At 33.8% G+C, this 26,078-nt stretch overlaps 3 protein-coding genes across 3 annotated transcripts; 1 reads left to right on the top strand and 2 right to left on the bottom strand.

Annotated features, from left to right (window-relative positions):
• The first annotated feature begins 18,424 nt into the window (after window positions 1–18,424).
• On the top strand, window positions 18,425–19,902 carry LOC133814478 (uncharacterized). The gene is made up of 7 exons (XM_062247434.1): window positions 18,425–18,537; window positions 18,634–18,944; window positions 19,023–19,187; window positions 19,262–19,366; window positions 19,454–19,520; window positions 19,616–19,646; window positions 19,823–19,902. The coding sequence occupies exons 2-7, from the start codon at window positions 18,661–18,663 to the stop codon at window positions 19,900–19,902; spliced, it is 732 nt and encodes a 243-aa protein (XP_062103418.1). The 5' UTR covers window positions 18,425–18,537; window positions 18,634–18,660.
• A 1,522-nt stretch (window positions 19,903–21,424) lies between these two features.
• LOC133818144 (2-methylene-furan-3-one reductase-like) lies at window positions 21,425–23,657 on the bottom strand. Its single transcript, XM_062250859.1, has 4 exons — window positions 23,217–23,657; window positions 22,821–23,144; window positions 22,525–22,684; window positions 21,425–22,387 (listed from the first exon to the last, which is right to left on the bottom strand). Exons 1-4 carry the CDS (start codon window positions 23,442–23,444, stop codon window positions 22,137–22,139), a joined length of 963 nt encoding a protein of 320 aa, XP_062106843.1. The 5' UTR covers window positions 23,445–23,657; the 3' UTR covers window positions 21,425–22,136.
• Window positions 23,658–23,811: 154 nt separating this feature from the next.
• Window positions 23,812–25,730, bottom strand: LOC133818143 (2-methylene-furan-3-one reductase-like). Its single transcript, XM_062250858.1, has 4 exons — window positions 25,413–25,730; window positions 24,757–25,080; window positions 24,444–24,603; window positions 23,812–24,292 (listed from the first exon to the last, which is right to left on the bottom strand). The coding sequence occupies exons 1-4, from the start codon at window positions 25,626–25,628 to the stop codon at window positions 24,030–24,032; spliced, it is 963 nt and encodes a 320-aa protein (XP_062106842.1). The 5' UTR covers window positions 25,629–25,730; the 3' UTR covers window positions 23,812–24,029.
• Window positions 25,731–26,078: the final 348 nt, after the last annotated feature.

Here is a 26,078-nt window from a genome sequence, read left to right as displayed (position 1 = left end):
AGAACTCATATAACATAAACATGAGTTCATAATAACTTCAATTAAGATCTATTTGTATATGATCATCAGTTGATATATTTAATTAATACTTCGAAACGATATTTAACTAAGTATTAATAAACATATCTGGTCCAGTTTTATATATTCTCTAATATATAAAGCACCTCCATTAGAGTGTCCTACCACACTAGTGATCCGGATCTAGATCATATGTATTCATAATACTAGTGGACCGTACTTGCAGTAATTAATCTAAATATTACATAACTTGTTTTACTGCGAACTATTCAAGTTCATTTATCTCAAACACAATCCCCCCTTACCAATACGTGTTTGAGATCACATATATGAACTTAGGAATTTTTATGATATTTACATACTATTGTCACAGAATAATATAGTCCATAAAATATATGCATAACAAATTCAATTTATTTATTTATTTCATAAAACAATGTCTACTACATATGTTTTCAGGGCAAAATTCCCAACAATCTCCCACTTTCCCTAAAGCAAAAGAGGCATCTCTCTCATTCCCATGTTTCTTACATGCTCCTTAAAAGATTTTATGGATAAAGTCTTTGTGAAAGGATCTGTAAGATTATGCTCTGAAGCTATCTTCATAACTGCAACATCTCCTCGATGAACTATCTCTCTTAGCAAGTGATACTTCCTCTCGATGTGATTTCCCCTCTTATGACTCTGTGGTTCCTTTGAGTTAGCTACTGCCCCACTGTTGTCACAGTATAGGACTAGTGGCTTATCCACATTTGGTACAACTTCCAGATCAGAATCATACTTTTTGAGCCACACAGCCTCCTTAGCTGCTTCACAAGCTGCTATATACTCGACTTCCATGGTGGAGTCTGCAATGCTGGTTTTTTTAATACTTCGCCAGACTATCGCTCCTCCTCCAAAAGTAAACACTAACCCAGAAGTCGATTTCGAACTATCTTTGTCTGATTGAAAATCAGAATCAGTGTAACCAGTTGAGTTCAGGTCTCCACCTGAATATACAAGCATATAATCTCTAGTATTTCTAAGATACTTGATAATATTATTCATTACAGTCCAATGACACAATCCAAGATTGGATTGATAATGGCTGACTATCCCTACTGCATAACAAATGTCAGGTCTTATACACAACATGGCGTACATCAGACTGCCTACTGCTGGGGCATAGGGATACTGACTTATGTCTCTTCCTGAGGTGTTTTGGGACACTGCTCCTTAGAAAGGAATACTCCAAAACGGGTTGGCATATCACCCTTTTTGGAGTTTTGCATATTAAAGCGTTCTAGAACCTTATCAATATAAGTTGCTTGAGACAGTGCCAAAGTTGTGTTCTGTCTTTCTCTAAGAATCTTAATGCCCAGAACATACTTGGCTTTTCCCAAATCTTTCATTTGGAATTGTTCAACTAACTAGTTCTTTACCTTTGATAATGATGTTACGTCATTTCCAATCAGTAATATATCATCAACGTAAACAACGACGAATACTAGTACACCATCTTTGATTTGTTTATAGACACTAGGTTCGTCAACGTTTTGTTCAAAACCAAATTTTTTAATTGTGTAATCAAATCTAAGATTCCAAGATCTAGAAGCTTGTTTGATTCCATAAATGGACTTGAGAATCTTGAAAACCTTTTGCTCTTGACCTTTTAATTCGAACCCTTCTGGTTGAGACATGTAAATGGTTTCGTCAAGGTAGCCATTCAAAAAATTTGTTTTGACATCCATTTTCCAAATCTCATAATCCATGCACACAGCTATGGACAAGAGTATATGAATGGATTTTAGCATGGCTACAGGAGAAAAGGTTTCTTCATAGTTAACCCCTTCTTTCTGTGTGTAACCTTTGGCTACAAGCCTTGCTTTGAAAGTCTCAACTTTCCCATCCGCTCCTCTTGTCTCCTTGAATATCCACTTGCAACCAATGGGTTTGATATTCTCAAGTGTATCTTCAAGAACCCAGACAGAATTGGAATACATCGATTCCATTTCTTGGTTCATGGCTTCTTGCCATTTGTTCTTGTTAGAATCATTCATTGCATCTTTAAATGTCAATGGATCGTCTTTGTTTGTGTCAAACACAAGCATTTGAACTTCGTGTTCATATCACGTGGGTTGTTTACTAACCCTCCCACTACGATGAGGTTCTCTACTATTCTGACTAGAACTAGCAGTTTCCTCTTGCCGTTTTTCATTGGTTGTTGCTGGTGACTTTGCAACTTCATTCGAGACCATCTCCCCCAAAACAACCTTATTGCGAGGTTTGTGGTTATTAACATACTCATGTTCAAGAAAAGTTGCATTTGTCGATACAAATGTTTTATTTTCTTTTAGACTATAGAAAATTCCACCTCTAGTCTCTTTGGAATATCCCACAAACATGCACACTTCAGAGCGTGATTCCAACTTCCCGGTCTTTCCTTTAAGCACGTGTGCAGGACACCCCCAAATTCAAAAATGGTGTAAACTAGGTTTACAACCATTCCATAATTCTATGGGTGTCTTTTGGATAGACTTAGATGGAACAACATTCAATATGTATTGAGCACATTGAATCGCATAGCCCCAGAATGACAGTGGTAATGATGAGAAACTCATCATTGATCTAACTATATCTAATAACATTTTGTTCTGTCTTTCTGAAACACCATTTTGTTGTGGCGTTCCAGGTGATGTGAGTTACGATTGAATTCCATGCTCACACAGATGGTCCTCGAATTCAAAATCCAAGTACTCTCCTCCTCGATAAGATCGAAGAGCTTCAAAATCCTAATTGCTTTTCAGCTTCTGCTTGAAATTCTTTGAAATTTCCAAAAGTTTCAGATTTTCTTTGCATTAATTATAGGTAACCATATATTGAATAATCGTCAACGAAAGTGATGAAGTATTCATAACCTCCTCTTGCTTGTACATTAAGTGGACCGCAAACACCTGTATGTACTAGCTGAAGTGGTTCTGTGGCTCTTGAACCGTTAGCAGAGAAATGTGTCTTGGTCATTTTGCCTTCTAGACAGGATTCGCAAATAGGGAGAGATCCAATAGATAGTTCTCTTAAAGGACCATCCTTTACAAGCCTATTTATTCTGTCTAGACCAATATGGCCAAATCTCAAGTGCCACAGATATGTTTCACTATCGAAATCAGTCTTTTGTCGTTTAAAAGATCTAGGATTAGTTGTTTTAAATAATTCATAATTATTAACACTTTGTAGTAACCGAGGTTACCTTTCTCTTAGATCTTTTTATTTATGTGATTATAGGTTGTCTTTATTTTATAGAATAGATTTAACTTGAGTTGTGGTGATAGAATAATGTATAGTTTTTTAAATATTTAGTGGTTATAATTATTATAGCATAGTATAGATTTATGGTATTAGTAGCCTTATTTGTGGGAAAATATGTGATTGTGTAAGAATAAATTAATTATGGTATTATTAAGAATTGTTATGGATTGAGTCTACATAAAGCCCTAAAGCCCAATAAGATTTTGGACTAAGTAAATTCAAATCCAGGCTACCGAATTAGAGTTTGTTATTTTATGGTTAGTTAGCATATTTGTGGATTAGGTTGTTATTTAGATAATTAAATAAAATTTTCGTAACTTTAGGGTGCTGTAACTTCAAAACCGTTTTTGACCCATTTATATTATGATTTTAGAAAAATAGTATTTCCATAAAGTTGTAGATAATTGAATTATCTTTCTAATGGTATAAAGATTGTCTAAATCAGGCTCCTAGAGCTCCAGTTATGTTGATTTTACTATAGGAGAGTCTAGAGTTACGAGATTTAGGTAGTTAGAGGTTGAAATATTTTTCCTAGGTAGTTTGATGTTAGATTATTCCTCAATTATTTAATACAAATATTAATAATATAATTTAGAGATATTTTCTATATAAGTTAGGATTCTATTTTATTTAAATTTAAATTTGGATTATAGTTAGAATGAAATTAAGATTTTTGAGAGCCTATAAATAGAGTTTATTCCTTCTCATTTTTTTTCATTCATTCTTGCTCTTCTTGAGACCCTCATACACACTCTCTCTCCATATTTTTGTCATGCACCACCATCAAAATACAAACCCTAAGTCCAAAATTATCATCACCATTACCTCTTCATATCTTTGAAACCCTAGTACCCAAAGAGGCCACACGACTAAGAGCGCCACCGAAGTAAAAAGTTTTGTGGGCATAGTTAGATACTACAAACGATTTGTTGAAGGGTTCTTCAAAATAGCTACGCCCTTAAAAAAAATTGACAAGGAGGCAAAAGAAATTTGTATGGACAAAGAAGTGTGAAGAAATCTTCCAAATGCTAAAGGACGAGCTCATAACAGCCCCAGTTCTATGCATCCCAAATGACAAGGGCAAGTATGTAGTATATTGCGACGCGTCAAAACAAGGACTTGGATGCGTTTTGATGCAAGACCAAATGGTGGTTGCATAAGCCTTGAGACAACTAAAGGAGTACGAACAAAGGTACCCAACCCATGACTTGGAGTTGGCAGCAATGTTCTTTGCTTTAAAGATTTGTAGGCATTATCTGAACGGAAAGAAGTGCAAGATTTATACAGACCACAAGAGTTTAAAGTAATTCTTTACACAAAGGAGCTCAACATGAAGCAACGAAGTTGGCTGGAGCTAGTTAAGGACTGCGATTGTGATATTTTGTATCATCTGGGAAAGGCTAATGTCGTGGCAGACGTGCTTAGTAGACAGAGTTATGGTAGCATAACGACGCTTAAGAGGATTGCACAACCCTTACAAGATGATATTAAGAAATCCAAAATCGAGCTGATAACGAGACAATTAGTTGATCTCACAATCAAGCCAACATTTAAGGAGGAAATTATGGAAAAACAACAAGAGGATGAGTTTCTTCCTAAGAAAAAGGCAGCACTACAAAGCTCAGAAAAAATGTTGATTTTTCGATAACAAAGTAAGGTATGCTATGATATAGAAACCGAGTGTGTGTGCCGAATCAGGACGTATTAAGAGAAAGTATCATGCGAGAAGCGCACACCACTCTGTATTCACTTCATCTGGGATCGACCAATATTTACAACGATGTCAAGACAATGTACTAGTGGTTGAGAATGAAGAAAGACATAGTAGAGTTTCCAGCAAAATGTCTTACATGCCAACAAGTTAAGCTCGAGGTTTATAGGTCCTTTTTGAGATATTGGACAAAGTAGGGAAAATAGCATATTGTTTGGCTTTATAGCAATCATTAGCTGAAATGCATAATGTATTACATATATTTATGTTGAGAAAGTATGTATCAGATCCATCCTATGTGCTCATTACGAGGCTCTAGAGTTGAAACAATATTGCAGTTATGAAGAACGACCAGTACGCGTTCTACAGTGGGGAACTAAGGAGTTAAGGTCCAAAAGTTACCCTATAGTTAAAATCTTGTGAAGCAATAGCACTGAAGAAAGACAACATGGGAATTGGAGGAAGATATGAGGGAACGGTATCCCAAGGTTTTTAGTAAGTCAAATTTCGAGGACGAAATTTTCTTTAAGGAGGGGAGAATTGTAGTAACAGGGGTTACCTTTCTCTTAGACCTCTTTATTTATGTGATTATAGATTGTCTTTATTTTATAGAATAGATTTAACTTGAGTTGTGGTGATAGAATAAGGTTTAGTTTTTTTTTTTTTTAATATTTAGTGGTTATAATTATTATAGCATAGTATAGATTTATGGTATTAGTAGCCTTGTTTGTGGGAAAATGGGTGAATGTGTAAGAATAAATTAATTATGGTATTATTAAGAATTGTTATGGATCGAGTCTACATAAAGCCCTAAATCCCAATAAGATTTTGGGCTTAGTAAATTCAAATTCATGCTATAGAATTAGAGTTTGTTATTTTATGGTTAGTTAAGATATTTGTGGATTATGTTGTTATTTAGATAATTAAATAAAATTTTCGTAACTTTAGGGTGCTGTAAATTCAGATCCATTTTTGACCCATTTATATTATGATTTTAGAAACATAGTATTTCTAGAAATTTGTAGATATTTGAATTATCTTTCTAACAGTATAAAGATTGTCTAAATCAGACTCTTATAGCTCCAGTTATGTTGATTTTACTGCAAAAGAGTCTGGAGTCACGAGATTTAGGTAGTTAGAGATTGAGATATTTTTCCTAGGTAGTTTAATGTTAGATTATTCCTCAATTATTTAATAAAAATATTAATAGAATAATTTAGAGATATTTTCTATAGAAGTTAGGATTCTATTTTATTTAAATTTAAATTTGGATTATAGTTAGAATGAAATTAAGATTTTTGAGAGCCTATAAATAGAGTTTATTCCTTCTCATTTTTTTCATTCATTCTTGCTCTTCTTAAGACCCTCACACACACTCTCTCTCCATATTGTTGTCGTGCACCACCATCAAAACACAAACCCTGAGTCCAAAATCATCATCACCATTACCTCTTCATATCTTTGAAACCCTAATACCCAAAGAGGTCACACGACCAAGGTTATCTTTCTTATTGTCAAAACCCTACAAGCAAGCATTCAAGGATCTAGAGTTTTTCTTCAAAATCAAGGTTGAGGTTTAGTTAAGTTTTGATTGTGCTTGAGTTTTAGACCTATTAGTTTATGTTTTAATAATGGTATTATGTTTATGAAATAGGGTTTTAAGCGAGATTGGCATATAAATGACTCAAGTATAGTTTATGTGCACTACACTCAAGGTAAGGAAAATTAGGTAGTTTAGTTTATGACCTAGTTTATGTTTTGTATGACCTAACATTTCAGGTACAATAAAGGGTAAGTGTGGTTGGACCTAAGGTGTCCAATGATATATGACAGACTTATGTTCGGTAGGCTCGAATGCCAACATTTTATGATGGACCGAAGTTGATGTCCAGGGCTTAATTGCCACCCCTGTATAAACACTTATCTTTTTATTAAATCTATCTTGTTATTATGACATGATTTATGATTATGACCTATGACTATGACCTATGACTTAGGATATATTTTGATCTTGTAAGATTATTATAAATCAATGTTGTTATGAACTCTTGTATGAACTGATGGTATGATTGTTATGACTATGTGATTATATGATTTGTTATTTATGATGTGTTTATGAATAATGTTATGATTGCAGTATATAATTTATGATCTAGACCTATGTGTGATTTTTAATATGACGGTGATATAGGATACATTATGTCCTTGGTTTCTGTTATGAATATAGTATTGCATGTGAAATTATTCATTGTGAGTTTATGATTGATTTTTGTATGAATTTCTATGTATTTTCCTTACTGGGCTTAGAAGCTCATTCCTTTATTTTATTTTTGCAGAATAAGTTAACCTTAGATGACCGGTGGCGAGCGGATTCCCAATAGCAAGACTGATGTGAATATGTGGGGGTCGTATAGCCGCGTGTTATTTTCTTGGGAAATTATGAACTTTATGATTTAATGTTGCCTAATTTTAATTTTATTTTATTGTGAAGACTATTATTTATTTTTCCTAAACCCGGGTTATATTTATTTTAAATTATCAATAAAGAAGGCAACACTTTTTACGATTTAGTACGTTATTTTTTCGACATATTTATTTCTACAATTATAGTCCATATTTAGGTTGTTACACAATTTGTCATTCATTATAGTATGTAAATTTTGTTTATCCTAAAGCATTTGCACAAGTAAACAGATAATTTCTTTAAATAATAACTAATTTATTAATAAAAGAAATAAATATCATGCAAAATTAGAAATAAGTTTCCGAACATTAATAATCAAAATTACTAATAGTAAACTAAATTTCTAGACTGTAGTTTTCTTTGTTCAAAAGAAATCTAGAATTTCTAAAACAAAAATAAAAATTTAAATTGTTCAACTAACAATAAAAATTTCTAAATAAAACTACTCTCCAACTCCTCCAGCTCTTTACTCACTATTGTAATCCTCATCAGTCTCTTCCTCATTTTCAGGATTCTGATTCTGCAAAAGGAAAAACAAAAGAAAACTAGAGTAGTGGCATATTTTTGAATCTACTATCCAAAAATTTGAATCTGCTATTCAAAATTGAAAAAATATATGTAAATCTTATTACCTTTTTAGTTTGATACAAACGATGACACTCAGCAAAGACTTCCTCTGTCATTGCTCTCCACATCTCATGTGCTGAGTTATAGTGTATATATTTTTCCTTTGTTTCATCAGGCATGGTTGAAAGCATGCAATAACGTGCCAACCGATCGGATTTCATCCAATTTGCATATTTTTCTTCTACTTCATAGCTAGTAGCCAAAGGTGGTTCTGTTGGAATTTTTTTTACAGACGATTGACATCATCTTTTTATAAGAAAAAATGGTCAACTTGCCTCAAAACCAGTGTTGCATATTTTCAGGTTCAAAAACCAAGGATTTGAGAAAGGCATTGGTGTGTAATTCACCAATAGACATATTTTCTGGGAATAAATAAATAAACTAAAATTAATTTATGCATATAATAAATATCAGTAATTTTTGGAATAGAAAACGTGATGCATGAATGCAAAAATTAATGAACACATAAAAAATTAATTACTAATTCCACGATTAATTAATTTGAACATTAATGGACCAGCCTTAGGGTAGGTTAGACTAATTCCAAATTAATTTTGAGACAAACTCTCAAATTTATAAGTGAAAACTTAAATCAATATTTCTCTTTTGACTTATAAACAACTGCTTGTTTGGTCAAGAATACACTAGTCCGCTCGAAAGCCTAATGTACCTTGTGAGTGTAACCCATTATTTTAAATCAATGACTTAACTCAAGAGTGTTCATTAGGGTTAGTCAAACTTGAAATACATCATTAAATCCTATTCTTGAAAAAGAAGTTCGCCTTGAGAATAACATAGTTGGAAGCCTTCCTTAGGGGGACACACGCAATGATGTTGCGAGGCCCTCTCCATGTTACGTCGGTGCTAACTAATAATGGAGACTATGAGACTTATTGCCATAACTCCCTCTCCCACTCACTATTTTAGAATATGTTTTTTCTCAAAACATCTTATGTATTTTAATTGGTTGTAAAAATAAAGTGATATATTTTTACCGAATGATATTCTAATAATTACTAATCAAATTAAGCAAAAATAAAATTATAGAACTATGCCCTAATTAATTCAATTTTATTTTGCTATAATTACTAAGAATATCATCTATAATTTAATAAAATAATTTTATTAAATACTAGAAATTAAACAACTTTTAAAATCTATTTCTGTTCTTGAACTAGTTAAAAACTAGATTTATTATTATATGGTCCATCGTATAATCACATAGGGCAATCCTAAGGCATGTTTTCATTCATATGAGATGCATGCATAATTTTAAATACTGTGTGGGTTATATGTATGGCATGTCAAAAAAATGCATGATAAAGTATTAAACAATTTAATCACATTCAAATATTTAAATAAATAAATACTAACTAACTAAATAAATAAATACAGGCCTGGTGTCTTGGGTATTTCTAGAAAAATTACAACACTTGCAAAAATATACACAAAAAATCTAAGAAACTAAATAAGACCTAAAGGGATCTCTATCTTAACTTTGGGCCTTCACAAGTAGTCTTGATCCATTAAGTCACTTATCCATTTAATTTTGAATTAAACTAACTTTTAATTATCTTAAACAAATTTTAGGAATAATTAACTGGGGCTTTAAAGCCCTATAAGTTATTAGGCCTAGTTTTGAATTTGGGCTTATACAATTAATTCAAAATAAAACAATTTTAATTATGGGCTAAATTAGTTAAGCCTACAATTTAAATAGATAATTTTAGATGCAAGCCATAGGGTTTAAAAATCCTAGGGGCGGTTGCATTTGGTGGCTCGACATGGGGTACAGCAGTAGCTGGGAGGTGCGGCTAGGGTGCACAGGATGTTGCTGGTGCCACAGCATGGGCGCACGGGGCTGGCAGGTGTAGGGACGCGTGTGCGTGCGGCTGGCGTAGGCGCAGAGGCGTGCTAGGCAGGCTGCTTGGCAAAGGCGCGGGGCGCACTGGGCAGGCTGCTTGGTGAGGCGCAGGGGAGCGCTGACCAGGCAGCACGCAGGGGCTGGGAGCGCATGCGACTGGGTGAGGCTAGGGCTTTGCGGCACGGAACCTAGGGCTCGGCCCTTACAGAATTTTTCAAATAATTTTAACGCAGAAAATTTAAATTACAAAAATTCCTATGATGGCTTACATTTTTCATCTAGAATTTTAAGAACATTTCCTAAACCCAAAACACCATATAATTAACGACCCTTAAGAATAAACAATAATCATACATACATCCATCCATTCACATATATTACAATAACATAAGACTGTATATTATGCCCGCATAGTAATTAATGTATGCAGAGATTAATGACCGCTCTAGTACAAATTGTTTGGAACGAGTTTCCTAATACACAGTGGAAAGGTGGTGGGGTTGGCCCAGTGTACAAAAAAAAATTGTAACATATTTAAACTACCTTTAAATATGCAGATCCATTAATATACATACATTAATCATAAGCAAGATAAGAATAGAAATCATACCTCTTGAAGCCTATCAAGTGTCCTTGCTATCTTTTCGTAATAAGAATGATCTTCCTATCCAAGCTGCTCCTTAGTACTCATACCAAGATCTTCCAAAGCGTTATCTACACCTCAAGAAGTGTGTGGGCACTTAGAGAATGAAGGATAGTTTATTTGTGATTCTGCTTGATGTACTCAACACATGAGATCAAGATAATAGGCTTGAGAATTGGTTCTTTATTTTTCAAGGAGAGAAAACTATCGTTCTATTTTTTACAGAGCGAATAGACTCAGTTTTTTGAGATATCTAAGTTATCTGTATATTTTCTGATTAGTCATACTTAAAATAAATATTCAAATTTAAAAAATAAATTTGTAACCAACTTAAAATTTACTTTTTAATTAATTAATTATTTTATTAATGAAAATATCCAAAAACTAATTTTTTTGAATTATCCATTAATTAATTAATTAAATAAATGCTTGTGTACCATCCCTATTTTTAGGGATGTTGGTTTTTTCAATTTTTATTTAACTATTTATTCAAACTATGTCAAATAAGATCTAACAACCTGATAACTAATTCAAATTTGAATTCAAATTTAAATTAAATATCTTTTTAACTAATTATCAAATATAATTAATTATTTGAATAAATATTAATCTTTTAAATTCAAATCAAAATTGAATTTATCAGATTATTATCTCCCACTTAAATACAGATATTTAATTAATTCTACTAATTAATTAAATCCAATATTTTCAAAAATAAATATTTAATTTATTATAAATTTGAAATTAATTTAATTATTTAATATAATTTTGAAAATTATAAAATAATTAAATATTAATTAATTTTGTTAACTACAACTAATTTGCAATTAATTAATTAATCACTATTATAATATAATTGCATATTTGGCCCGAAGAACAAATTTCTTCTTAAATATGTCTTTAAACTATTTTTCCCTTCATATCAACTCTTACCTTGAATAGTGTTGATAGAGTCGCTATGGGGACCTTGTTGGTTTTTATTGATCAAATCAGAGATTATACGCAGCGGAACAACAATCAAATTGTTAATTTAATCACATAAGATTTCTAGATCTACTTCTTCACATGCATATATATATATTGAATCAAAGACATGAATAGAAAAATTACCTCAGGTCCTTCCTTGCTGCTATCTTTTTGTATGGCTAAATCCTTGAGATCTCACACCAAGATCTTCCAAAATGTCCTCAGCACACAAAGAACGAGTGTGGGCTCGCTATACAAACAATAGGCAAAAAACTATTTATCAGATATTCTCAACACATGAGATCTGATAAAGTTTGGACCTAGGTTTTGTAAACTATTTATCACTGTTCTCTTTCTCTGAGAGAGATTTCTAGATAATTTTCTATCATTTAAAAGTTACGTTCTGAAAAACTGATATCCTATATTTAATATATCCAATATATTAAAATAAAATCTTAGTTATTTTAAACAATTTGAAAATAACTAATCAGTTATTAGATTTTTGTTTAAATAATAATATTTTAATCAAATTACAATATCTCATTATTTATTTAATATTTAAATAACTAAAATTGTGGAACCTAGAAACTGATCACAGTCTCTTATGCGTGTAGCACAGTGACTGTGCACTGTGCTACACGTGTACCACATGCTAGTGATGGCATGTGATTTTTCCCAATTTTTATTATTATTTAAATACCAAAAATCCCAAAAATAATTTAATTCAAAATTAATTATATTTTTGTTAAATCAAATAATTAATTAATTACACATAATTAAACAATAATTATGTTTGATACATAGAAAAATATTTTACTTATCACATAAGTCCTTTTTTCCCATTTTTGTATTTACCTTTGTCATTGATTGTTTGAGCTATTTCGGGAACCATGGACCTATAACATTAAGCTTCAATAAATAAACTAAATAATTAAACTCTTTAATTATAATAGTTAATTTATTAATTCTGATATTACTCAACTATAAATTCAGAATTGCACTCTTTATGTTATAGATATACTTATAATAGACGATATATCGCCTTCCCTGTTTTCCCGATGCTCCATGGTTTTGTTAATACAAAGTCGACGTGTTTCCCGTATTAGCATAGACGATATATCGCCCCTAAAACTGTGATATATCGGCTTATGCTTAAATACTAAAGCACGTTTCTGCATGTTTTAAACACACTTAAAGCTGTTTAAACCAATTTGACTGAGTAATACGAGATCCTAGCATCTGATGGAATGTTCTAGACTTTCTTGTTTTATCCTTGATTATTTTATTCATCTAAAACCCTTAATAAACTATAACAACATAAATATTGACTATAATTGTAGAAAATAAAGATGTTAAAAAATTAACGTAATAAATCGTAAACAAATATTGCCTTCTTTATTGATACTTTAAAATAAATATAACCCGGGTTTAGGAAAAATAAATAATAGTCTTTACAATAATATAAAATTAAAATTAGGCAACATTAAATCATAAAGTTCATAATTTTCCAAGAAAATAACACGCGGCTATACGACCCCCACATATTCACACTAGACCAATGCTGACAGTTAAAATGTGTCGCTATTGACTTCAACGCCAACAGTTAATTCTAGACCAATGCTGACAGTTAAAAGGTGTCGCTATTAAGCTCAACGCCGATAGTTAATTTGAGACCAATGCCGACAGTTAATAGGTGTCGCTATTGACCCCAACACCGACAGTTAATAAAAGTTTAATGCCGACAGTCATAAAATGTCGTCAAAATTCAAATAAAAAATTATAATTAATGAATAGTATAATTTTAAAAATATAAACTAAATTATGTAAATATATATTTATTAAAAACTTTTAAAACTAGATTTTTTTTGTTTCTAAATTTTTTATTTACTTTTTTATTTATAATAATTTTTATATCAAAATTTAAATTTATTATTCTTTAACATATCTATAAAATTAACTATATTATATTAACTATATAATTATTTAACATATTTATAAAATTTGTATTAGTTAAAATAGAGTTGTTTTATTAATTGGAAAAATATTGTGAAAAAATTAATGAATAGTATAATTTTAAAAATAAACTAAATTATGTAAATATATATTTATAAAAAATATGTATTTATTAAAAAAAAATTAAACTAGATTTTTTTGTTTTTAAATTTTTCATATTATTATCTTTTGTATTTATAATAGTTTTTATATCAAAATTTAAACTTATTATTCTTTAACATATTTATACAATTAATTATATTATTCTTTAACACATTTATAAAATTTGTATTAGTTAAAAAAGAGTTATTTTATTAATTTGAATAATATTGTAAAAAATTTAATATATAAATTTATTAGTTATGATTTTTTTTATTAATATCTATATATATATATGTTTAAATATTTTTTATAAAAACGTATTGGAGCAAAGCAGACAGTTAAAATGTGTCATTGTTGGGAAAGGGAATTTTTTTAGGGGCAATGCCGACACCTATAAGCTGTCGCTATTGGAGGCAATAGCGACATCTTATAGGTGTCGGCATTGCCCATTAAAAAAATTCAGTTTTCCCCCCAAACCTCAATTTTTCCCTCTTCTTCTTTCTTTCTTCCAGCTGAAATAGTTCCCCCCAAACCTTCTTTCTTTCTTTTCCCTCTTCTTCTTTCTTTCTTCCAGCCGAAATAGTTCCTCCACTTCCAGCCAAAACGTTCTGCCTCCACCAGCCAGCCCACCACGACGCTGTTGACGCCGAACCAGCCTCTCACCCGCCGGCACCGCCTCACCGGTTTTCTCTCTTTCCGTCTTTCGTGCAGCCAGCAACTGGCCACACCCCACGGTCTCTCTCTCTCTCTCTCTCTCTATATATATATATATATTTATATGTTTTTTGCAATTCTAGTTTGGGTGACAAATTTTGCATCATCTTATTCATGAAGCATTACATTACTTGTTTGTAATATATATTGATGGGTTTTAGTTCGTGAGTCTTTTTGTAATGCCCCAGATTTCCTAATATGGTTTAGGACCTTGATTAAGAGGCCGGGAGGGCCATAATTGATTTATTATGCTATTTAATGATAATATGCATGTTTAGGTGTATTAAATATGCATGTGAACCCATTTTTGATTAATTGGGTGATTTTCATATTTTTGTCATTTTGGGCATATTTGGCATATATGTGATATGTGTGTGGTGCTTTATTATTATTTTTGGTTATGCTAGGGTTACTCAGCACAAGACGATCCTAGGAGGTAAGCTAGTGGGAAAGTCACAACGAGATGTATTCTTGACTTGGAGTGAGTCAAGGGGTATTTAGAGCATTACCGAGTTATTGGGTAATGGGAATAAATATTTGATGATAAATTGGGAGTTAGTAAGACCAGGGGGAAATTCTGGAGGTTTTGACTATTTTGTCCCCATGGGTGTTTTCAGGACCCCGAGCATTAGGTTTTTGTTTGAGGCTACTTAAGCTTGAAGTAACCTTTTAAGAAATAAAAAGAACGTTCAGTACGTTCTCTCTCCCTCTAAGCTCCAATTTTGTCTCCCGATCGCATTTTCGAAGGAAACTTGAGTTTTAGGACTCGGATTCAAGCGAGGATTGAGGCATAGCGATCCTAGGGAAGATTAGAAGCTTATTAGCCGAAGGATTTAGTTGGGAACAACTCAATTGGAGGTAATTCAAGTTTTAAGTTCTAAGTTTTTAAAGTTTTTAAGCTTGAATTGGACTTTGTGTTTTGACGAGTTTTTGTTAGATTTGAGACTTGGGTTTTGCTGGTTTTGGATCATGGGGATGTTTGGGAACTTTGATTTTTGAGTTTGGATAAGTTTTTGGAAGGTTTTAAAATGGAGAAATCGGGGAAAAATGGCTGGTTCGAGGTTGGGCCGCAGCCCTGTTCTTGGGCGCCACGACCCAAGCTCGATGAAGCAGGTAAAGAGTTTTCAAAAGGCTGGGGGCCGCGGCGCTTGGTGCCATTTTTGGCCAAATTGATGTTTTGTTCAGGGGAACTCAAACCTTAGGCCTCGGGATCATTCCTACTACCCGGTTTAGTGGGAATCGATGTCCCGGAGGCTAGGTCTTGGTTCTGGGATTGGTTTTAGAACTTGAACTCATTGGATCACTGTTTATGGTTGTGACTAGGTTATCACTAGAGGCTTGGAATCAGGATCGTGCTTGTGGCTCGTTTATTGGTAACCTATGCTTGGACCAAAGGTAAGAAAACTGCACCCCGTATGTGACATGCATGGTTATTCTTGATGCATGTTGGATGTTTAAATGTGATGCATGTGATGCACGAGAAACATGTGACTAGGGCATGCCATGAATATTGAATATGAGATTGATCAGAGCTTGAGTCTCTGTGTTTATGCATGATCCTAATTATGCTAGCAATTGTTAAGTAAGCATGCTGAATGCCCTATAATTGGATATTTGATATATGATATATGTTTGGTAGCATTGTTTACTTGTGCATGGCCCTAACTATTCAGGATTGGCATTGGTCGCGTGTTATTGACCTAAGAGCCAGAAACGGCATAAGTGTCATGAACGCAGAGCTGATAAAAGATTAGATCTAATCGACATCAGCATTGAATGACTCATAAGGGGTATTAATGCTGGACCGACCCTAAGTTCGATGAAAATTATAAGCGCTTGTCTAGTCTATGACTAGTTACTCAGAGCCAGGGCCAAAGGCCTAGGTGACTGCTTTGTCACATGGCTAAGGGAGCGGTACCCACGGTTGTGACTCTATGGCCACTCGGTAGGTTTATGTTGGTGACTATTCATCAAATACCTACCTTGTTAAAGCTAGTGAAAGGATCACTTATTTGTAAAGCCTAGGTGACCCTATCGTCACATGGCTAATGGGAACGAAACCCACCTTAGTGACTATTTCAACTGTCACTCTTCGATTTTGGACTAAAAGTCCTGGATGATTATTATGATCATCGATTGATGTTTTATACTCAACATTATGTGAACTTATTTGCATGCGTGATTAAGGTTGTTATTGCTAGGCATGCACTGTATGATTTGATGACATGTTATTACTATTCATGAGTATATTGAGTTTTCTTGCTGGGCTTCGGCTCATGGGTGCTATGTGGTGCAGGTAAAGGCAAAAGAAAGCTGGACCATCCTTGAGTTGGAGAGCTTAGGTGACGATGTGTACATATGCGGCTGCTTGACCGCCACGACCGAGGGTTGAAAGAGGAACTAGGGTTAAACCCTGTTTTGCCGCTTAGAATGGCTGGTTGTAAATATTTCTTGTAATAGACCTTTAAATTTTATTTTTGGGATCCCAATGTATACAGTAAACGTTCTAGTGAAACGTTATATCTTAACCAAAAATTTTAATCCCTAAACCACTAATCATACTTAGTTACACGATTATGGCCAAATGACTCGATTAGCGAGTTTAGCACTGTTTAAAATGCGCACCAGAAATCATACTTAGTTACACGATCCCTGGAGTTTAGGGCGTTACACTTTTGTTTTGTTGTTTTTTATGTGTTTGAATAACTTAATTGAATAAGGAGTATTCCAGAGGAAAGTATTGTCGTATCAGAAACTCAATTTGTACATTTATTTTTATTGACTATTTTCAATATATATCATAAGAAACATCAGTAAATCATTATTAATTATTTTGAGTTTTCTCTAGTACAATTATTCAAAATCGTTTACTTAAAATTATTGTCATGTCTGCACTTCCTAGCATATTCCCCTAGCCGAAAATATGACCTTCAAGCTTATTACGGTAATTAACAAACAATGAATATGAAAACTAAATTAAAATCATACATAGAAAGATTCACAACCATCTTCCTTACCATTTGTCACCAATTAAGCAAACCATCTTCCTTACCAATTCCCTATTTGAGATTTTGAATTTGGGTCCTAATTTGTTTTAGTCATGTTTTCTATTGCCTTAAAACTGTACAAATTAGTTTGATTCTCAATCTAAATTTGGGTAGATAAATCATAAACCATCCAAAACGACAATATATCAAACTTGAATAATATATTTTAAGTCAATAATACATTATTAATATTTAATAATATATTTGATTTTGTATATAGGTTGACTACAAACAAAAGGTAGCAGAAGGAACAAAAGGATCCAAAGATGTCCTAACTTTGACTTTGGGCACCCCTGAGCATTCTGGACGTGTTAGGGGGATGCATAAAGGTGTCACCCCTACCCAATTTTTTAAGACACCAAAGCCTAAGAGAAAAAGTCAGCTCGAAGTAACTACTTTAGAAGATAGCCTCATTAATAGGCTGGAAGAGCAACTTCGACAATCTGATGAGAGGAACCGTCGAACTAAGGAGAAGTTAAATCAATTGATGGAGCAATTTAGATCGACACATAGCAATATCTGTGATTCATCGCATGCATCTGGTTCTTGTGTGGGAAGAGAAGCCTCTAATGTATCACCACCACCACCACCACCACTAGCACCATATGTTGAATAAGAGGTTGTTCCACCAATACTAGCACCACCACCACCACCACTAGAACCCCCTGTTCAACAAGTGCTTGTTCCACCAATACTAGCACCACCACCACCACATGTTCAATCAATGATTACTCCACCAAAACCACAAGTTCCGCCAACTATGCATGAGGTATTCTTATTACCATAATCAACTTAAAAAATGTTAATGCTTAATAATTTCACTATTGTACTATATTAATTATTTCTTTCTAACACAGCATATTAAATGCAAGCTTGCTACAAAAACAAGAGACAACATAGTTGCATCGGGACACATCCTTAAGACTGATAGTACAGATATCCATGGAAAAAAGATGCCTAAAGAAGTTGCTCGTGTAGTCGATGAGGTAGCCCACGATGAGATGGCTAGGCTACAATTTCCTAATTTGAATGCAGGGATCACTTTGGTAGGTCAAGCAGTTGGGGTACCAGTAGCATGGCATAAACATCTTATTATCGACGAAAGTGAGCGGGGACAGGTAATGTCTATAAGTTTTTATCGCCTAACTTATTTTATTTTGAAATTTATTTTATTTTAACTTTTCCTTGGGTCATAAGCAGAAGAGAAAGCAAGAAGATATTGAGGCGATGATACCTTCTACTCAACATCCACAACCCCCAAAGCTTCCGCGTGTAGAGCCATTGACACAAGAGCTAGTGTCAATCTCTCATAATGATTCGACATCTATGTCAAGCAATTTGACCTCTTTATTGAAGTTTGTATCACCATGGGATAATGACTACCACAAGAAGATTAATATCCCATCGCATGTTTTTGGATACAACACGATTGCTACGCTTTTCAATGATGATGTGACACAATTTTACAACATGGACAAGATTGGGCAAACTCCAATGATATTGTATTTGAGGTATATATTCATGTCTTTTATAATTTAAACTTTGAATTATATGCATGCCTTTTATAATTAAATATGATTAATTTCTAGGTTGTTGGATGATATACTACATACCAATGGGTTGGATCATTTGTACGCATTTCAGCATCTAGGTGAAGTTAGTGTAGGTCATGAGAATAAGCGTGCCCAAGCACTTAAAGATCGATATATTCAAATGGGCGAGAATCACTTCCTTATTTGTCCCTGGAATAACAAGTAAGTTTATATTGAGTTTTGAAATGTTATGTTCATATAGTCATCTTCTAAATATTTGATTGTTTGTTTTCTAGTGAACATTGGATGTTATTGCTATTTCAACCTCACTCACATTCAGTGGCGTTCTTGGATCCCATTAACCTTCAATTACGCATTGAGATTAAAAATATAGTTAGGCTGTAAGTTTATATAAGTTTCATTCCTTAAAGTATATTATCGTTTTAATAGTACTTGTTTGCTAATTAAAATACTTTTATTATGTATAGTGCTTTCACGTTATATCATACGGAAAAAGGAAAAAGAGTTGTAAGTCTAAAGTATTATAGTCCAAAAGTAAGTAACATTCAACTTTATAAAACATAAGAATTAAATTATAAGTATACTAACAAGTATATGTAATATACTTTTACATTTGTCTATGTTAATAGTGCCGACAACAACCAAAAACCACAGAGTGCGGTATCTACTGCATTAAGTATACTAGGATCTCATTTCACAACAAAGAACCAGAGCATATCTATCGAATAATGTAATAATTAAATGTGTTTACCTTTTAACTTTAATAAAGTTATATTTTAATTTCCTATATATTTGACATGTAACTTATAATTTAAATTATTCGCAATTCAATTCAGATTTACCATATACTGACGCTAAACTTAATGAAGTTCAGGAAGAGTGGGCAAAATATATTCTACTGCAACTCGCTAAATGATGGCATGCATACTTAGTACCTATGTGAGGGGATTTAGTCATTTTTTGAACTTTGTATTTCTTTTATTAGAAATTTTTAGAACTAATCAAATGCAGAATCAATCTAACAAATTATAGGTAGTTAATTTAGCTTTTTGAGGTGCAACTGTGCTAAATATTCATTTTATGACAAACTTTTTTGGAACTGTGTATTTCTTTTATTTAGAAAGTGTTAGAACTAATCAAATGTAAAGTTAATGTTACCAATGCTAATTTAATTTAATTTTTGATGTGCATTCTTTTACTGCAATTGTTGCGTTGATTTTGAAACCAGGGGCATTGACAACATATTTGCAATGTCCTCTGGGGTGGAAACTTTGCGACAGTTAAAAACTGTCACCATAGACAACAAATCACGACACATAATAATGTCGGCGTTGCCAGCAACGGTGACACCTATTAACTGTCGGCGTTGCCAGCAACGGCGACACTTAATAACTGTCGGCGTTGCCAGCAACGACGACACCTAATAACTGTCGGCGTTGTCAGCAATGGCGACACCTAATAACTATCGGTGTAGCCAACAACGGCGACACCTAATAACTGTCGGCGTAGCTACCATATGCCGGCATAGGAAAATATGATAGTTAGTCGACTGTCGTCGTTGCTGAATAGAGATAGTTAAAAACTGTCGAGAAATCCCGTTTTTGTAGTAGTGTGACTTACCGTTGCCGACGATGGAGAAGAAGGTGGCGACAGCGGCTGTTATGAGAGAGAGCTTCGCCTTAGAGATGGTAAGAATGTGACGAGAGTGAGAGCTTCTACTGAGAGAGAACTGAGAGACTTCGGTTGGGAGAGAAATGAGAGACTTCGGCTGGGAGGGGAGTGTTTAATGCTAGGGGTGTTTTTTGTCCAAAAAAATAGAAATGGCATATCTTTGGGAGAGTAAGTTATGTTGGCATTTTAAAAAAATTAAATATGTTATAGGAGATATAGTGTAAAATTTCCCTTTTAATTTTGTTTTAAATTAATTAGGTTTGTTTTATTTTTAATCTAACTTTTATTTAGTTTTTGTTTAATATTCAAATCAGGTTTTTGTTTATATGTAATTTTATTTTTGATGTATATTTTTTATTTTAAAATTGATTTTTTAAATAACAAAACCAAATAAATATTCAACAAATCATTAAAATGGGGGCAATATATGAATATTAGAAATTTGGACATGCCTAGGGTATCAAAGTATGTAGTTTTTGCAAATATAGGATATCGATTGATAATTATCCAAAACAGATGGTACAAAGTTTGTATTTTGATAAAGCACATTGTACCAAATGAGCATTTACCCAATTATTAAAGCGAAATGTATGAGATCCGATATTGGATTGCATTAATAGCAATATGCTACTTCTTTATAGTGTTAAACACCAATAGTTCCCTTTAGCAATTCTATTAATGTAAATATTAACCTAATTTAAGTACTCCATGTAAAAATCTCTAAACTATATGTATTAATTTAATGCAAATAATAAATTAAAACTTAATTTATTTTTCAATTTTCAACAATAAAAATACATTTTCATTTCACACTTATGAGGTGTAAATAACTAGGAGTTGATCAAAATTAATAGAGGCTGCAATCGGGCAGCCTACAATGCTGCTATATGGAGTTACAACGAATGTCTTTGGTCGCGTGGATAGGCTACTGGAGCCCTCTCAATTGAAGATCTTAAACTTTGAACCACCTTAATTCTGAGTTCCCCCCATAATTATCTTCATTGAGACTTATTTTTAGTTATTTTACCTCTAGGTGTTGTCTGGATTTTCTTTTATTCTCTGTGCTCGTGAGTAGCAACTCATTAGCTTCTATCTTTTGTTTTCAGTTTCTGTTGTTTTGGTGGCTGTGTGTGGTTAAGCCAACCTTTGCTTGTGTCTTTTATGTGCTTGTCCAGACTTTTGGTTGTATCACTTCTGTGGTGTTTTAATGAATTTCAGTGTGCCCCTTTGTTTAAAAGGGATCACTTTCATGAAATAAATAAATAAAACACCAAGATATATATATATATATATATATTTATATATATATATATATAAATCATGCATGCTAATATGCTACAGATGCTCAAACTTTACATTAAATTTAACCATTCTTCAAAACTAATTTATATTTTAACTCACGAGATGAGTGATTTTAGAGTTGGACGCTGAACTAGTTGGAATGCTTCTTTATTAACTCGTAGCTTCTCTATATTCAACTCATGGGATGGGATATACCACAACCTTCCCAGTAGCTCTTGAAGTTTGGAGATAGGAAAATGCCTCCACAGTCTTAGAAAATGGGAATATGCCTTTGGGATCGATCACTGGTTTGACCTTCCCACTCTCCACGTAAGGCTTCAATTTCTCTAAAATAGAAGAAGTTGAAGTGAGAACAAATGTATTTGCTGGTGGTGTTATTGCCACTAATTCACCTCCATCTTTCACGGCCTTCATTGCTCCCTCATCCCCTGTTTTGTTTGTTATTATGCAAACATTGATAACCAAAACCACATCTTTTCATACAATTTTATTAATCTCTTATGAAAGGGAAAACTCATATGTATATATATTTTTATTAATGTTTCAACAGTATACGTAAGCTTACCAACTGCATCATATACCACATCAAATTTCTCTGGCAAGTCTTCCAAGTTCTCTTTTGTGTAATCAATAGCCAAATCAGCACCCAAGCTCCTCAACAATTCCAACTTTCCGGTGCTTGCTGTAGCTCCCACTTTGGATGCCCCAAAAACATATTTTGCTAGCTGGGTTGGATTAAAAAGATCAAGCTTGATCAGGATTGATTATGCAAAGAAAGAAGAAGAATTGACTGGTTAATCTAGAAAAGGTAATTAATCATGTTTCTTTGATCACAATGAGTGAACACGTGTAGATATATACCTGGATAACTTGAGTTCCAACTCCTCCAGCGCCACCAAGAACAAGAAGTGATTTTCCAGAAGAAAGATGAGCTCGTTCAAGGCCTTCGTAGGCTGTCTCCATGGCTAAGGGAAGGCTAGCAGCCTCAGCAAAGCTGAGATTTATTGGTTTCAGAGCCAATAGTTTCTCCTCTGCAGCAGTGTACTCCACCAAAGTCCCATATTGTTTCAAGTCTTCTAATCCTTTCTCATTGATATCCCCATACACCTCATCTCCCACCTTGAATTTTTTCACTTGGCTTCCCACCTTCACTACCACACCAGCAACATCATACCCCGGAACAGTCTGCAATATATTACACATAAGAGAACTGATGTATATATATTTATACATATATTGAAAAATGAAGAGACTCACAGGAAAAGAAGAGTTAGTGGCATCTCCGAAAGACCCATTAATCCTTTTGAAGTCAACTGGATTAACGGATGCAGCAATAACCTTGATCAGGACCTGGTCTTCTTCAACTTGAGGAACAGGTACAGTTGTAAAAAACTTCAACACCTCAGAAGATTGCCCGTACTCTGAGTAGGTCCAGGCCTTATTTACTGACGGTATCTCATCATCCCTGCTGGAAGTTGCAGCCATGGAAGTACTTTAAAGAAGAAACCTTCCAGATAGAATATATATTTGAGATGGGATTCTATGACCAAGGGGTTCTAGTAGAACACTAGTCTTAGCTTTTGTAGAGTGCATCAGAGATCAGTGATTTGGCTATAATATATATAAACATACATGGAAAGTGACGTTGGAAATCATAATGGAGATTTGGCTGGGAATGAAATATTTGGCTGGTGCTGGGGCTGCGCCTGCTAAAAACATTATTATACTTGCGGTGCCATCTAAGAAAGCCATAATTTAGTTGCTGAGAGGGAAAGGAAGAAAAGAAAGCAATTATGATAAATTTTTTATATTTGATAGACCTTTCATACAACCACTCCAAGAGACCAAGACCGACCCAATTCATTATATATTCATTTAAACAAATGGGATGTCCACCAGTTTATACTGAAATACATAAATAATGTTGAAAGTTGTGAAAAAACTCAAACTCAAATTATTCATCTTCACAAAGTTACAAATAGTTTATTTATTTTTTTCTCTAGCCGATGTTAACAAACAAACAAGGAATTAAAATTTGATACAGCATACGGATAGTTTCAAGCTTTCTACTTAGGGGATGGGGTGGATTACAATCTTTCCTGTAGCTCTGGAAGTCTCAAGGTAGGAATATGCTTCCACGGTCTTGGAAAATGGGAACTGGCCTTTGGGATCAATCAATGGCTTCACCTTACCACTCTCTAAGTAAGGCTCCAGCTTCTCCAATGTAGTGGCAGTTGAATTCAGAAAAAAGAAGATTGCTTCAGGTGCAGGGCCTACAATTGTCACAATCTTTCCGCCCTCTTTCAGGACCTTAACAGCTCGGTCAACTTGGCCTGTTTTTTGTATGCAAGCACATTATTAATTTTATCCATTTCAGGAAAACATTACTGGTTTAACATTATGATGACAGTTAATACGGTATTCATATGTTAAACACAATCCAAATACAGCAAAACTAGTCAAAGAGCTTAGTCAGAATCTTACCAACGGTATCAAACACCACATCAAATTTCTCAGGAAGGTCCTCAACATTCTCTTTGGTGTAATCAATAGCCAAATCAGCACCCAAGCTCCTCAACATGCCCAATTTCGCTGTGCTGGCTGTAGCAGCCACTTTCGATGCACCGAAAACATGTTTCGCAAGCTGCCTCAGATTAAACAATGAGCACACACTTCTCAATCAGAATTATCAGCTTGATATAGCAGCCATTTAAAGAAAACTAAAAAAATGTAATTAACGAGAGTTGATTTCTGATATAAATATAAGACAATTTGAAGAAAAACAGTAAAGTTTTACCTGAATAATGTGAGTTCCAACTCCACCAGCACCTCCTAGAACGAGAACGGATTTACCAGGAGCAAGTCCACCTCGTTCAAGACCCTCATAGGCAGTCTCCATAGCTAAGGGAAGACTAGCAGCTTCCACAAAGCTCAGATTCTTTGGTTTCAGAGCCAAAACTTTCTCTGATGCAGCAGTGTACTCAGCCAAAGTACCAAACTTTTCCGGTTTTACTGTACCTGTCTCATTGATATCTCCATAAACTTCATCCCCGACCTTGAATTTCTTTACTTGGCTTCCCACCTTTACCACCACACCAGCAACATCCCAACCCGGAACAATCTGTAGATTAAAGGCACTAACCAAATTAGCATCTACTAAATACCTTTGAGCCCCTTTTAGCTAATTTGTATTGGGTTAACGAAATTGAATTTGTCATTAGAAAGTTACAGAGCTTCTACCGTAAACGCTGAAGCAGTCTCCCAAGTTTGAATACGACCCAAAATCAAATTTCACATTCTAAGAAATAGGTAAGCCAATATGCACTAAAATTTCGATACAAAGGAATAGTCTTTGTAATAGAATTATACTCACAGCCAACTAACCCACTGAAGAAAGAGCGACCCAGATTAGATATAGAGAGAAAAATGGGAAAGGTGAAGAGAGAAACTCACAGGTAGATCATCAACAGCTTTTAAAAGGCCGTGCATTCTCTTGAAATCAATAGGATTGAGGGAGGCAGCCACAACCTTGATGAGAACCTGGTCTTCTTTGGGTTGAGGAACTGGTACGTTGGGGTCAAGCTTCAAGATATCGGAAGAGTTGCCATAATCGGAGTAAATCCAAGCTTTGTTGACAGAAGGTAAGGAATCAAAAGAAGGAGCAGCCATGGATTTGCACAGAGACGAAGAGGAGTAAGAAGAAATGTGAAGTTGGACTTCAGGAAGAAACAAAGTAAGCAAACTGGCTGGGCTTGGGGTTAGAGGAAGATGTAATTATTATTAGAGAATTGCTGGTATGTCAATTTAATTGGGTGACACACATTTGAATAGTGTCATCGTCTCGTGTGTGGGGCCGGACACCTGTAATAATATCTTATTATTATCCTTGTCTTAGGAGATGTATAGATATGGAGTGATAATTTTTTTTTTTTTAAAAGAGTGACGACGAATAAGGTAGGTGGTGAGAGATATTATTAGAATAAAGGAGTGGATAGATGTGGTAGCAAGAAAAACGTAGTTGTGCTGTTAAAATAATAGTGACAAAAAAAAATTTGCATTATTGACTTGTGGCTAATCTATGAGAATTGGTAAAGGCACTATTATTACCTAATATCACGA

This window comes from Humulus lupulus, chromosome 2 (assembly GCF_963169125.1).
Source record: "Humulus lupulus chromosome 2, drHumLupu1.1, whole genome shotgun sequence".
Taxonomy (NCBI): Eukaryota; Viridiplantae; Streptophyta; class Magnoliopsida; order Rosales; family Cannabaceae; genus Humulus; species Humulus lupulus.
This window is presented reverse-complemented; position numbering and strand designations above follow the sequence as displayed.